A 15,635-nucleotide genomic window follows, 5' to 3' on the forward strand; every position below is an offset into this window, starting at 1 on the left:
ACAGATTTTGTACTTAAAGGAATATTTGTCAACGATTCAAGCCTGCTACAATTGTCCAAGTAAAGGAATTTAATCTTAGAAAGCTGAGAAACGCTGTGAGGCAGGCATGTAAACTGGTTTTTGCTCAAATCTAGATATTTCAGTGAAGATAAGCAACTAAGATCATCAGGGAGAGCCCCGTCCTCCAAATTGCAGTCACTTAGATCTAGAGATACTAATGAGCCTAAACCTGACAAGGACTTGGGCAACTACAATTTGGGCTCTGGTTCAGGATGTTGAGCAATAAAGAAACAATATGTGCATAAAGATAAAGTGGGTGAGAGGTCCAAGGAATGCCATGATTTATGTGGTTGAACCTTGAATCCAGATAGACTGAGAATTTCAAGACATGTCAAACTACAAATGACACTCGGAAAACTCGAAAAGTTGTTGCAGTCTTGAAGATTTAAGATAGTCAGGCCAGTTAGATGCTCAATTGATAATGGCAGTTCCTCTATGCCACTCCCGTCCAAAAAAAGCCACGACAAACGTGTCATATTTCGCCCAATCTCTGGAAACTTTTTGAGTCTTGAACAGCCAGATAAGATCAAAATTTTAAGAGATTCCAAGTTGATTTCCGGTGGAAGGCTATTCAGATATTTGCAATCTTGTAGATTTAATATAGTAAGCCGTTTGTGAACTCCAATAGATGGATGAACTTCATACAATCTTGTGCAACCTCGAAAAATCACCCTTTCAAGATTTGGAAGTCCAGTGAAGTCAGGAGTCTTCATTAAGTTTTGCGACTCCCTAAGGTCGATGACTTTTAGCCTGCCTAAGTTCTGTGACAAAAGAATGAAAAAAAAAAAAAAAAAATTAGGAAATGAATTAAGCATTCAATAACTTAATCCAAAAAACAAAAACACACTTGCATAAGTAAAAATCTTACACTAAATCCCTTGGGTAGTTCCTTAATGTGGCTGCGAGGCATAATGAGTTCAACAAGTTTGTTTGGTTGAAAACTCCTTGGCATTGACTTCAAAGGATATTCATGCCATTCCATCAAACGTAACTTGTTGGAAAGATAACTGAGGCCTTGAGGAAGTTGCACATTACGAATTTGAAGAAATTTTAGGTTTTCCATCTTTGAGAAGGCTTCAGCATTTAGACGTTCTTCTTTTTGTGGAGGTGTGTTTAGCATTATGCCTTCAACCGCTGTAGTTCCCTAATAACCAAGAACAAATATTGAATGAAATTAGTGTAGGGAAATTAAGATATAGCAAAAATTTGCATGGATGATTTTAGAAATATATTCACTTACGGTATTCTTCTTTAGTACATGATGGACATCCTTCCAACGCCATAACCTACTACGTCCTCCAGGCTCTTGTAGGGATTCTTCACGAACAATTTCCCAACCCAGTTGTTGTAGTAAATTATGCATCCGCAATTTTCCTCCTAAAATAGTAATGAGAGATTTGTCAATAACTGCCTTTATATCCGTTTCTAGGATGCAACCAGGAGAACCTTCTAGTATATCTGCTATTCGATCTTTGTCTTCCCCATTGAAAAAACACGCAACATCTAAAAATAGTTTTTTCTCTGCAGTTCTCAGTCCTTGGTAACTGAGTCTAAGGGCTGTTTGAATTCTGTCGTCATTAGGAAGTTCAGCACTTTCTTTTAGTCTTTCCAGCTCAGCTTTCCATGTACCTATATCTGTTATATCATGCATGGAGGAACCCAAAGTTTTAAGAGCTAGAGGATGGCCGTCAACATAACTTACAAAACCATTGCATATATCCAATAAATCTTTTTCACAATGGGATTTGTCCAAGGCTTCTCGACTAAAGAGCTCCAGAGCATCAGAAGCATTCAGTTTTTTAGCGTTGTATATATTTTTCTTTCCACATCTCTTTCGCAACAAACGCTTATCTTCACTAGTTATGATGATTCTACTGCCTCGGCCAAACCAATCAGGGTCCCCTGCTAATGTTTTCAACTTTTCTTCATCTGCATCATCAATAACAATAATAACCCTTTTGTTACGCAGTCTACTACTTATTCCCTTAAGCACATCCCATCTTGGAATTTTCATGTTCAACTTCATATCTCCAAGGAGTTGATCTTGTGAATCACTTAAATTACGTATTTTGACATCTCTGAGAAAGCTACTAGCTTCAAATTGAAGATGGATACTTTCAAAAACAACTTCTGCCAGAGTTGTCTTGCCGATTCCACTCATCCCACATATCCCTATAAAGCGAACATCATCCTTCGACGCCATATCTAAATACAAATCCATAATTTCTTGAACACGAGAGTCAATTCCAACAAGGCCATTCTTATGACTAACACTTAAGGTTGTATCATTCAATTCATGAATGTTTTCAACAATTTCTTTAATAAACTTTGACTCATACCTGTAAGAAGGAACGAAAATATTTTGGTGAGTCAATGCAAATTATAATCATGCAAGCCCAATGGAGATATGTAAGTATTGGTGTTTTGCTTGTTCATCCCAGAAAAGAGAGCTCTAAAATTGAATACAAGAACTGATGTAGAGCGCGTAACAAAATTATCTAGAGCTGCTATGGCAGCATGTGTGCAAAAAATAAGTGATGCATGTGTATTGTCAAATTAAAGGATACCCTAACCCTACCCTATATATAAGTGTACCATGTTCAGAATAAAGGTTAAGGGAGAGAAAAGTTTGCAAAAGAGTCATGTTACATATCATTCTCCCAATTATTTTTCAACAATTTCTTTCACAAATCCACCATTGGATTTGTAGGACTCACATATGGTTCCAACAATTTCACATGTGAGTCCTATAAATCCTAGTAACCGAACATCCGAGTCAAACCCTAGTAAGAATTTTGACTTTTTCTCTTAGTCGAACGTTCGAAGATGAGTGACTGAGTGTTCAAGTCAAACCCTAGTAACAAACGTTCGAAGATGGATGACCGAACGTTCGACCCTAACCCTAGTCTTGAACCCTGTTCTTGAACATTCGACAATACGATATGAACATTTGACCATAAATCCTAGGACTGTTGGTCCAACTGTACACCGAATGTTAGAAGGTACATTTGAACGTAAAATCAGCTAATCCTTCTCATTTTCCTTTTCTCACCTATAAACACCCTTCCTTTATGCCCCTTTAGCCTATTTTCGCACATTTTTGGTTGTGTTATCCTTGTGTGCCTCTATGGGAGAGCTTTGAAGGAGAAAATGTTTTCTTGGTGTTTTTGCTTTCAAAGTGGTAACTTTCTTAGCTTAACTCGTTGCTTAAGTTGTTTTTATTCTTTCTAGATGTTTTTCATAGCTTGACTTGTAGCTTTTAGCTTGTAGATATTATGTTTGGCCTTAATACTAGCTTAACGATGGTTTAGAGTATTGATAATGTTAGATGTATTGCATGGAGGTGTTATTTTGGCTTAGGACTTTGTTAATGATCGCGTTAAGACTTTATGACTTGCCTATAAGTGGTTTTGTTAGCTTTTAGGTCGAAATGAGTTTTTTTCCAGAACCAAACGTTTGACTTTCTCTAACCGAATGTTTGATGTCATGGCTGAACATTTGAAGATTAGGCAAAATTTCTATTTTTTTGCGTAGTAGGAATCAAGGTTGTTTTAGCTTGAAATTAGAACGTGTGATAGGTATTTGTTCATATTAATTTTGAGATTGTGGAGCCTCATGAATATTTTATGAAAGAGTCGTACGAGACAAGTGAGTAAAATCTCTCATCATTATTTTATATATCAAACATGCTTGTTTACAACTCTCATTAAACACCTTTTAGAATTACCGTTAACCCTATTCTTGTGAAAATGTGTGATTGAATTAATAAATGATGAAAAAAAATGAGATTTTTAAAAGCATGCATGTAAAAGACGAAAATAATAAAATTTGCATTGTATGGCGAATGGCATGGTATACCGGTACATGCGGGATAACGGCCATAAACTTACTAAAATTATAAGGGTTAGCGCTATGGTTAAAAAATGTATTGTACTACGAGTATTTCAGAACAGCTGTAACCCTACATAGAAGAGTTAAGGGCTTCAATAAACTATATGGAGTTGAACTATAACATAATTATTTTATTACAACATATTTATATCTATATTACATCCATAATAACATTGTCAAATGATGAACTGTAAACTTACATCGCTGCGCGCATATGATTTATAAACATTTGAGTTCACCATATGATAATTTGTACGCCATGTGTATTTATACTCACTAACTCGTGGACTTACACATTTTTTTTTTTTTTTTTTCACCTGTAAGACGTGTTATTTTATAGATAGTTTATTTGACCATGGACCCCAGGAGGCATCAGGTGTTTTTAGGGATATAATCATGATCATTTTTAAAGAGTTAGATTTTGTATGACTCAAGGATATGTAGGATATTGATAGAGATACCCGCTAGGATATGATTGAGATTGTTCATTTACTTTAGGAAAAAATACATTTTACCCCCAAAGTTTAAGCTGATTTTCAATTCGACTCCAAACGTTTTAATTTTTGCAATGCACCATCTCAAAGTTTAAAATTTTTTCAATTCGACCTATACGTCAGTCAAAGCCGTTTTGACTGACGGAAATGCATCTTTCTTCCCCAAAATGCCCCTACCCATTATGATCTGACCCAAAAAAAAAAAAAAAATCTTTCTATCTTCCCTATTTCCGCTCGTACATTGTTTTTGTTTTTGGTTGCCTTTACTCCTACTTGAATGGTTGTCAAATTTACTACATGATCATCAATATTATGAAATCTTGCCGGCAGAGAGAAAAGTTGGTGAGAGAGAGAGATGGAAGAATGTGGGTTTGTTTTCATGATCTTAGGGGTGGGAAGAAATGCGTACCAGCCATGAAGGTGTTAAGCGGAACTGGGTATAGAGAAGAAGGATCAAGAAGTGCCATGGCAGACGAAGCTACTTCAGCGGCGCCACCACCGCCACCTGTGGCGGCACTGGTAGTGGCGGCACCGGCAATAAGGTTCAGAGGTTAAATTCCGCCACCCCCGGAGGAGCTCGACCTCCCCACCCATGAAGTAGTTAGTTTCGGGGCCTGCAATAGCTCTCCCCACCCATGAAGATTTTTTTTTTTTTTTTGGGTCAGGTCTGAGGAAAGATCAGGAGAAAACCACTCACTTGAGAGGGGAATGCCGTTGTTGTTGTTGTCGTCGTTGTTTAAAGCAGCCGAGGCCTGTGAACTTGTGACTCTTCTGACTGATGATGGGGTCTCCATTGGATTTGAATCAGGAAGGGTGGGTCACTGGAAAACTGACTTTTTTGGCCAGGATTTGACCGGAAAGATCAGGGCAAAAGGAAATAGAATATACTAGGTCTGAGACTGGGTAGGGGCATTTTGGGGAAGAAAGATGCATTTCCGTCGGTCAAAACGGCTTTGATTGACGGATAGGTCGAATTGCAAAAATTTTAAATTTTGGGAGTGCATTGCAAAAATTAAAACATTAATAATCGAATTAAAAATCAGCTCAAATTTTGAGGGAAGTAAAGTGTACTTTTTCCTTTACCTTGCCTTCTAATCTAGCCTAGGCTTTGAGGATTAATATTTTTACATTCGGTTTTGTATTAACTTTATGCTATGTTGATGGCTAGTCTTTGACCATAACATTTAGAGAAATTATTTATGTTATGGTGCTTTAGATTTACTATAGTTGTTTAAATAATTGTGAATTTTATTTATTCTCTATTTTTGTGTGCAAGTAAAAAGTTTTTCGCTGCGAACACTCTTCAGATAGTGAGATTTGTATGTCTTATTCCTTATGAAATATGGCTAAGAGACGAACTATAAAGTTAATTACCAGTTAATTAATTTTACTTAAGTGTTATAATACTATTTTTGTCTTATTGAAAAAATTGTATAGTCTTTTTTGTCGTTTTACTAGCTTTGGAGTGGATATTTTTTGGAAGGTATTTTTTCAATTGACCGTTTGGGAATTCATTGCAACAGGTAACTGAAAAAAGAAAAGAAAAAAAGTACAATGTAACAGAAAAAGGAGAGGAAAGAGGAGCATTGATTGACATGATATAATAAGGATTCGATCACCTAATCTACAGAATTTTAATAATGGCATTCCTCCAATGAATTTGTATAGATGGTTTTGATTCTTTTGAATCTGTAGTGCTATCAAGGACACTGTATAATAATCTCAACTTTTTTTTTTCTTTTTCTAAGCAAATAAGGATATGGTAAGAGAAATAAAAAAACCGAAAAAATGTTGGACTCTCCAACAACAAACTTAAAACAGCAATACAATGTAAAAAATATAAATAACTAGAAAATGAGCAAAAAAATGGCCCAATCCCCTAGATCTTGATCAACACACCAAAAAATAGCACCAGCAAAAATAGTGTTGACTAGCTTTGAAATAACATCCTCCGAAAGGAGGTTGTTGAAGGAGAGACACTAAATTAATCTCTCAACTAATTTGCTGTAAATGTCAGTCACTTCAACTTCGACCTAGCAATATATATATGAGCTATTTGTAAATCTCCATATAAGTCGTGCTTTCATGAGGAAGAAACTAGCAACTATTTAGCAGATCATACATTTACACCACTAGTAAGTGTGTATTTTGCAGTCAAATTAAGGCAAGAAGAAGATCAGTGAATGTAACCTACCCATCCTTTAAATGGCGTCCAGAGATATCGGCCACTTCCCTCAAAGCACCTCTCCACCTTTCCACCATCTCTATATTCTCCTTGAAACGTTCCTCATGTTTATCAAAAGCATCTCCAAAAGTTCCCCTCTGTTGCCGCACATCACTAGGATCCACGTGGTAGAAAACGGGCAAAACTCTCATCCCTTGTTTTTCCTTGCATTCAAGAATCTTTGCAAGTTCTTCCAAGCACCAAGTGGAAGATGCATAGTTCCTTGACAAAATGATGACCGCCATTCTCGATGTCTCGATTGCATCCAAGAGTTCCGGTTTAATGGGTCTTCCCATCTCAAGTTCCTCATCGTCCCTAAAGGTCTCGATCCCTTTATCAACCAAAGCGTAATATAGATGGTCGGTAAAACTATTGCGGGTGTCTTCACCTCTGAAACTGAGGAAAACTTCGTATTTCCTTTGGGATTTAGACAAAGAAGAGGAAGGATTAATTGATGGGTCAGTTTGAGTATTGCTGGTGGAAGCCATGGGACATTCACGAAAGCTTCATTGAGTTAAGTAATGATTCTTTTTCCCCTTGGACTAAAAAAGTGTATCATAACTTTGCTTTGTATAAAGATTCTTTATGTTTAACTCAGACACGTCAAGAACGCAAACTGTAGCTTGCGTTGATGTGTGCCTCGCAATCATGAATCGGTGAGACCCGCTCTTTTCTTTTCCTTTTTGGGATTGGTGATCATAAAAGGCAACTGATTGATTTTGGGCCCTTTAATTTGACACAAGTGGAGCAGAGCCCACGTAAAAAAAATATCTTTTAAACAGATATTTTTTTAAAAAAATATCTTGATTTATTTTTTGAATCACAAGTTAGAAGTTTTCAATGTATTCAAGCAGTGTAAGCTGTAAGTAGAAAATCAAACGAGAAGATCTCTCCATCTTCAAGTAGTGGCAGACGTGGGAATGATACTCCCATGTAACTTTTTTCTCGTATTTGATTAAAAAAATAAATAAAGAAGAAGAGTAGTGGAAAATCAAATTAAAAGAAAAGTGAAGTATTTGAGATTTAACAATAAATTGGAGTACACAAACACTATATTCTTGGAATTATACAAAATATAAGGTTTTACTTGTCATTTTACGGTTAAAGAAACTTCACATCAGGATAGAGTTGCCAAAACAATGAATAGAACATTATTAAAAAATGCGATATGCGTAAGGTTGAATGTATGATTGCGAAAGAGTATATGGATTGGACACTTGATTATGCATGCTTCGACACCAAAATATCTCCATTAGTAGCAATTTATTTCGAGGTTCTAGTGAAAGTGTGGTAGGTAAACCGGTTGATTAGTTTGTGTTAAGAATATTTGGTTGTCTTGCATAAGTTTATGTGCAAAATTGAGAGCGGTCAAAATTAGATTCAAAATCAATAAAGTGTATTTGTTTTGGTTTGAAATCTGGTGTTAAAGGCTATAGACTATGAGATCTACTCTCAAAGAAGAAAATTGTTAGTAAATACATGGTATTTGATGAGGCTTATATGCTAACAAAGAGTGAGGATAAAACATCGACTAACAGCCAGGAATGGAAATAAGTCACGGAGGTGGAGCTTGATGACTATCATTCACTAACGGATATATCTGATGAAGAGCTATTTCAAGAGACTCACAGTACCAGAAAGAACTTTATTCTTCAGCAATAAGAAAAGAAAAACGTAATCGAAAAGCACCGAAGATGTATGAATTTTTTAGCTTTAACAGCTAGTACGAGAGATTCATCATCTATTTAGAATGGTATGCCGAAAACAGTGTAACCATTATACACATGTAAAGCTTGGGAATTGATAGAATTGCCCGAAGGAAAGAAGGCTACTAGATGCAAATGAGTATACAATAAGACAGCATTAATACATAAAGCTTTGTCACCGATGAAATTGGAAGATAAGCGTAGTATTATGTTTAAACCAAGTCCTATGCTCAATTTCAAGCATTAAATGGTACTTGTAGATTGTGATTTAATTTCCCTTAAGGGCTTCCATAAAAGGCAATTGATATTTGGCTCTAATGACACAGCTGAGAGACGAGAACATGAATAAGAGTAGTGTGCCACAAAGCAAGAGCAGAAAAGCAAAGGATAGCACTAAGTTTCCTTTATTTTCTACTTGATTCCTTCTTCTTTTTTTTTTTTAATTTTTTTATCTTGCAAAACAATAGCCTTTCTCTCTGCACTTACATAAGCCGGTCCCCCTCTTTCTCTTCGTTAGTGGACAAATGTGAAACTACAAGCCTTGTCTTATTTCCTAAATTTATTATATATTATCCTGTAACGTCTTTCTTTCGGCAGCAAGCAAATGATTACGAAGTTCATAAACACAATCGATGGCCCCAGGTTTAAACTTTAATTTTTTTTTTGATAAGTACTCCAGATGTCCAAAAGCCAGTGCTACAAACAGATGCCTGCTCCGAACCAATTAAGACCAGCTCAAGGATTAGTATTTAAATTTGTCTGAATTACTATATATATGAAATTATGTAAAGGAAAATAAAGAAGCCGCTGGATAATGGTTTTGTTGATTATTATTTGTCTCAAAAGTTTAAACTGATAGTAGGAATAAATATATTTAATCACTTAATCATTTTTTTAAAGTGGACTATTCTCTATTTGATTTTCACACTTCCAGCATTCACTTATTCATTTTGATTGATGTTGATGATATAATTGTGAGCGTAAATAGCCTCTTTGCTTTTACCAATATTCTTATTGATTGCTTGAAGAAAGAGATTGCGCTGAAGCATCTTCAATCTCTTAAATTTGTCTTGAGAATTCATGTTCATCAGACAGCAAATGGCCCTCACCTTTTTCAATCTAAATGTAATACAAAATGCTCGGAGCCCAGCCTTCCAAAACACACCTCTTCCGGCCTGTAACGTGCAAAACTTTCACAACATGATTGGAAAATGTAGTAGAACATTGGCACATTGTGGGTAATCCAATGTGACAATACTGTAAACTCATCAAACCAGACAGCATTTTTTTTGTTAATCAGCCATGCCATTTTATGCATAATCCAGTCCTCCGCTATCTTAAGGTTCTGTTAATCATGGTTTGTTTTTGGAAAAAGTTCTCTTCAACTTAATGCACATAGTGACTGTGCAATCTTTTTTTTTTAAAAAAAAAAAACTTCAGTTTAGCCCCCTGAACTTCCAGTCGATTTTGACAAATCCTCCCAAAACTTTCAAATCTCTCACTTTGGACCCTTGAACTTTCAATTGCTCTCAATGTGAACCCCTCCGTCAGATTTTAAACGTTACATAACGTTTATACCCCTTACTTTTGTATAAAATTCCTACTTCCAAAACATTTTCTTATTTTAAAAAAAATGAAAATCAGGAATATTTTGGTCTTTTTTTTGTATTTTTAATGGCTGAAATTGACGGAGGGGTCTACATTGAGAGCAATTGAAAGTTCATGGGTCCAAAGTGAGAGATTTGAAAGTTTGGAGAGTTTATCAAATCGGCTGAAAGTTTAGGAGCTAAACTCAAGTTCCCCTTTTATTTTTTATTTTTTGGAAACTAAGAAAGCCTACTGCTTTTCCATTATAGTTTATATGGTATTTCAGTACTTCAACTCAGTCGACAGGGTCCTAAAAGCACCAGAACTTCCTATTACCAGATACATGAGTTCAAAGGCTGAGTTCAAAGCACCAGAAGTTGATAACAACAGAAGTAGTAACAGGAAAAACCAATAACGCATGATGTTGAGAACAATAAAGTGAAATAATAATTAAAAAAAAAAAAAGAAAGAAAAAAAGAAAAAAAGTGAAGCAATGGAAAGCAGCTCTATCTCTAAGCACCACAGCTTGTCCCTAAAAGACATAGGGCATTCCATTTATTTGAAGCCTCATTCAATTTTATTGTAAGTTTTAATAGTAGGAAGAAATTTTCATTTTAAGGTGAATTCTCGAAAATTATTTCGTTCATCTGAAATAGATTAGACAGTCTGGATTCAAATTTATGTAGCACTTTGGCATTGAAGGTTCAGAGGATGCTTGATAGATTGTCGAAACAATGGCAGTCAGCTTCCCACATTATATCATACTTCATATCTGTTGATGATTTAAGGTGCAAATTACTCTTCAAACAATGAGAAATGCTTGGTTGCAATAAAAAGTTCATATTTTGGTTATATAAATCTTATGTGGCAAAGGCACATAGCCCCATTTTAATTTTTTATTGTTTAAAATATTTTAATTTTAAATTAAAATTAAAATAATTAAAAAATTAAAAATAAAAAGTGGTGGTTGGCCATCCCAGTTAAGCCCTGGAGGTCAACTGAGGGTGGAAGTTCAGGAGACAACTAACAGAGGGGTCTAAAGTGAGAGCAAATGGAAGTTCAGGAGTTCAAAATGAAAGATTTGGAAGTTCAAGGGGAGTCTGTAAAATCGGGTGGAAGTTCAGGGAGCCAAAGTGAAGTTTTTCCTAATTTTAATTTTAAAATTATAAGATTTTAAACAATAAAAAATTAAAATGGGGCCATGTGCCTTCTGCCACATAAGATTTATATGGCCAAAACATAGACTTTTTATTGCAACCAAACATTTCTCTCAAACAATGGTGAATCTTTGTGGGAAAATTCGTTGGCCTACTAGCAATAAATAAAAATCAAACGTCCTAATCCTGTCACGGTCCAACAAAAACGAAACAGGCCAGGTGTAAGTTATGAAGTGCCACTAAAAGTTAAAATCATATCATGCATTATTTGCTTTTTTGGAGTTGGCAATAGTTAACAACATTCAAATCTTTTTTAAGACGTGGAGAGTATGTTTTAGGATTCTACACTCTGGATTTTAAGATACTCTAGCTTGATACCTGCATGAAGGAGATGTAATTTGCTGTTTATGTTGAAAAGTGTCCATGGTGAGTGGTCTTCCCAACTGGCTCTTTCCTACTTTCTGCGTAGCAACTATAGCATAATTCTAGTCAGGAAGTAGCAGGAGAGGAGAGCATCATCCCATGTTAGTGACGAAGTAATCTTTTTCCCACTAACATCAGTTTAAACTCTTATCAACATGGTCTCTTGTGTGCATTAATTGGAGGTATTGGAGTTTGAATCCATGATTCCTCATTTTTCCTCCACCAAGCCTTAGGAGAGTTGGAAAACCTCTAACTTTACCTCCAATGGAGGTTATTTACATCCCGGCCCTGCCTCTGAAATATTAGAGGGGGAGCCAGACGGATGCATCGGAGATGGCCGGAGATAGAGATCTTAGATTTTTGTCTTCATGGAAGAAGACACTTTATGGTGTGATTGTGGGAAGAGAGACAAGAGAATGGAGATGTCTTCGTCTTCCTAGTGGGTGTGAATTGCAAAGAGAGACAAGGGAGAGTAGTGGATATATAGTGGAAAACAAAATATCAATGAAGGATTCATATGTGGAGAGAGGAACAGACAAACGGTGCAAACAAGGGATGAAGTGATTTAGGGTTTGTAGTAGGGAAAAAAAAAAGAGAAGAAATTTATAGGGTTTAAAATGATATTGTTTTTTCTTTAAAAGAATAAAAATATCATTATTAATAATATTCTTTTAAAAAATATAGTCGTGTGGATCGAAATTTTGTCGAAAAGCGAAACGAAACATACCTCCATCCATGCCTTAGAATTTTGTCAAAAACCCAAAAGTGAACTCCAACCCCACCTCCACCTGCCATCATAAGTTGAGCGTGCGGGTCAAAGCCGTCTCGGCGGCAAGTCGGTGATCGGAACGCCGAAAATCTACTAACCTCTAGTTGGCATTTCTCTATTCCTATCTCATGCTAATTACTTCAAATATTGCTGAATATTTGGCCGAATTTTAGTGAATTGTAACTCAAAATTTCTCATCTACTTTCTACAATTTGACTTCCTTTTTTCAATCCAATTCTTCTAAGGTTCATGGAATTTCTGCCCAGATTTGGCTCATAACAAAAATAATTATTTCAGTACGCCTTGAGGAAAAATAAAATAATTAAATTATTTTTCTAATGCAGATATCTGACAATAAATAATTTTTTTCCCAAATTTAGACAAGCCAATTTCTACTTGAGTTGATCTTCAATTCAACTAAACCATGCATACATACTACATAGTTTTTGTAGGTCCTGTGCTGCAGGAGAAAAAGACAGTCAGAAATGAGGCCATGCTTCCCTTCCCGGCCACTCCCCCACATGCCTTGCCCAGACATTAGATTTGTCTCCCACGTCTCAAAATTCTCTCACCAGGACCATCCCATTTCCCTCTTAATTTTTCAGAAGTGTTGGTCAAAAAGAAGAGAAACTAGGATGTACTCAGAGCTTCACCAGGTTAAAATCATATTCTAATACAAAGTTAATCATTGCCACATTGGAAAGATGGTAGGCACTTCAACACATCGCCCACAGACATTGCAAGATCTATTGCAACACATCTCTCTTTTTGTTTCCTTGATATCATGGCACAAAAGATAAAGGCAAAGCCAGAAAACATTCATCTTGTTTTGGAACCTCCTCAAGGGGAAGCCCTAGACAGCTCACTTTCACTATAAAGAAACCTTGTCCGGTTCTCTGCAAAGTGGTCTTTGGTAGTGTCTCTTTTGGTGCTCTTATAAAGTAATAGAATGCAAAATTAAACTCTGTGTTCTTCATGATTGGTCAAAATGCCAAAAAGAAACAGACTAAAAACAGATCAAAAGAAAATCATTCTTTTAAAAACTTCTCAATTTCCAATGTTCTCCTCATAGGCTTTCCTTTCCCAAGAATTCTAGCTTTTTACCCGTGCAGGACATGGAATTAGAATTTAGAAAATGCTAATCCTTGTAAAGTTTATTTAATTAATTAAGTATTGGTTTTTACCGGAAACAAATACATACACGATTCAAAAAAAGGCACATTTTATTTATTGGGGCCTAAATAGTAAGTTATTGCTAATAAAAAAGGATTTTTTTTTAAAAGCTAAAATAAGGCACATTTTATCGGTCTCATTTGTTGAGGGAAAATTTGAGTTTATGTATGAAAAAAAGTGTTAAAATATTAATTAAATAATTAAGTTAACCGGGAGCATGATATGCAAGAGGATACCATATAAGGATTTTCCTTACCCCAAAATGTAACCATCATTTTGAGAAGTAATAAAGCTAAAATAATAACCTTCCAATAGAATGAGACTTGGGAGCTTATTCCTCTACCCTCTAGGAAGCACACATTGGTTTACAAATGGGTATATACCATCAAATATCACTCTCTTGGTTATGTTGATCACCTCAAGGCTTGACATGTTGCTAAGGGCTGCACACGAACCTATAAGGGGTGTTAATACGGTTACGATTAGTGATTATTGAGAAAAACCGCTAACCATAACCGCCTTAGCGGTTATTAGATTTCACTAATCGCAACCGGTTAGCGGTTAATTAGTAAAATAGGTAACCACTTTTTCAAAATTGAGCTTTTTTTTTTTACTTTTTGTTTTTTTATCACTGTAGCATTTTTTACCCTTAGTTGTTTCCAACTTGATAATCCAACGATCCAGATTGGATTTTAAAACAATATTCAAATCTTTTTTTTGAAACTTAGAAAAGAAAAATTCATAAAAATAAATTGAGATTGGATCGTATGATTCAGTTTTAAAAAAAAATCCATTTTCCAATGATTCAGGAAGATGCCCGTTAACTCCCATCTCTCCCACCTCTGAATCAACCTTAGTAAGAATCGTTGCCTAATAACTTTGTCTTTTTCTCTCTTCTTCTTAAAAAAAAACTGTCTTTTTCTAGTCCCACAACAGGTTTTGTCATAAACCCTCTCTATGATCGTCCTCTCTACCGGGCCATTGTTCATGCGATTTTTAGACCGGCCGGTCAATATGGGTTCGAGTCGCTCAAATGACTCTGGGAATATCGCCTGTAGTGGACACAGGAGCTACATGGTAGGTTCGTTCGGACAGTTGATCAGCTTGGCGGCCTTGAAAGTAAGTCTAATCCTCCATTGATGGAATTTGATTGCATCAACGATTGACGTCGTTTTATGCCACTTTCTTAATTATTAATGGCTGCATGATTTGTTTGGTGATGGTTTCATTACATTTTGTGATCATTTAGGTTGGCAGGGGCAACATGCAAGGGTATCCTGAAGGCTATGGGTGTTCATGGCCTAAGCATTTATCATGTCAGGATACTGTCATTTCAGGGTTGCCGACGTTGACAAGCACCGAGAGGCTGGAGATTTTGTCAATTTTGGGTTTTTCTACCCATAGCGCACGAGAGAAGAGAACAAAAAGATAGAACTCAGAGAAGTTTTGGAGTAGAGAGAGATGGGAGTTAACAGTCATCTTCCTGCAATCAATTTTTTTTTTTTTTTTTTTTTTTAATTAAAAAAAGCACTTACTGCCGTTTTGAGGTTAAAATCCCCCTTTAAAGATCACAGCCTTCCTTTCGGTAGTTTAGAAGGATCGCAACTAAGCCTTACCCTTTTTCCTTATATGTGATTTTATTAAGTTCAAACATTTAATGTATGATATTATTTTCTCAAAATTTATTACTTTCCAAAATTATAAAAAGACAATATTTAGAATTTAAAAATATACTACATTAATTAACTACTCATAATAAGTCATAAAAAAAAAAAAAAAAAAAAAAAAATCAGCCATATAGCCATTTTTTTAAAATGCTATGCTTGCTTCGATTGCCAATGCTATTGGAAAGGGTCATTGACCAAGCTAGTAGAACTAGGCTTTAAGACCTTGGTATAGGTGATTGTAGCATGGAGTTAGACTTGGTGTTAGCTGCTATACTTATTAGATTTGGCATTGCGTAGATCGGCTTTCAAGCGTCCAATACATGTGTTGCACATTGTGACATAATGCTTGGAAGATTGAGATCCAAGGGGAACAGTGGATGAACGGTGGAAGGCTACGCCGATGAGCACTCCAAATGAGGCATTGTTAGAAAATTGGAAGAAAACATTGGAATCCAAAGGAAAGGGGCTCTTAGATCATGTAGAA

At 35.7% G+C, this 15,635-nt stretch overlaps 1 protein-coding gene across 1 annotated transcript; it reads right to left on the reverse strand.

Moving 5' to 3' along the window:
- Positions 1-3: 3 nt before the first annotated feature.
- LOC132184000 (disease resistance protein RUN1-like) lies at positions 4-7,157 on the reverse strand. The gene is made up of 4 exons (XM_059597478.1): positions 6,640-7,157; positions 1,301-2,399; positions 929-1,204; positions 4-821 (listed from the first exon to the last, which is right to left on the reverse strand). Exons 1-4 carry the CDS (start codon positions 7,155-7,157, stop codon positions 249-251), a joined length of 2,466 nt encoding a protein of 821 aa, XP_059453461.1. The 3' UTR covers positions 4-248.
- Positions 7,158-15,635: the final 8,478 nt, after the last annotated feature.

The sequence above is a fragment of the Corylus avellana genome, chromosome ca6 (genome assembly GCF_901000735.1).
Source record: "Corylus avellana chromosome ca6, CavTom2PMs-1.0".
NCBI classification, from domain to species: Eukaryota; Viridiplantae; Streptophyta; class Magnoliopsida; order Fagales; family Betulaceae; genus Corylus; species Corylus avellana.

Excerpts from the sequence above, each read along its gene's own strand:
- LOC132184000 (XM_059597478.1), bottom strand. The coding sequence starts at position 7,157 with ATGGCTTCCACCAGCAATACTCAAACTGACCCATCAATTAATCCTTCC. Across the intron at positions 2,400-6,639 it reads GGACGCCATTTAAAGGATGG|GTATGAGTCAAAGTTTATTA; the intron begins GTAGGTTACATT and ends TCCTTCTTACAG. Across the intron at positions 822-928 it reads AACTACCCAAGGGATTTAGT|AACTTAGGCAGGCTAAAAGT; the intron begins GTAAGATTTTTA and ends CTTTTGTCACAG.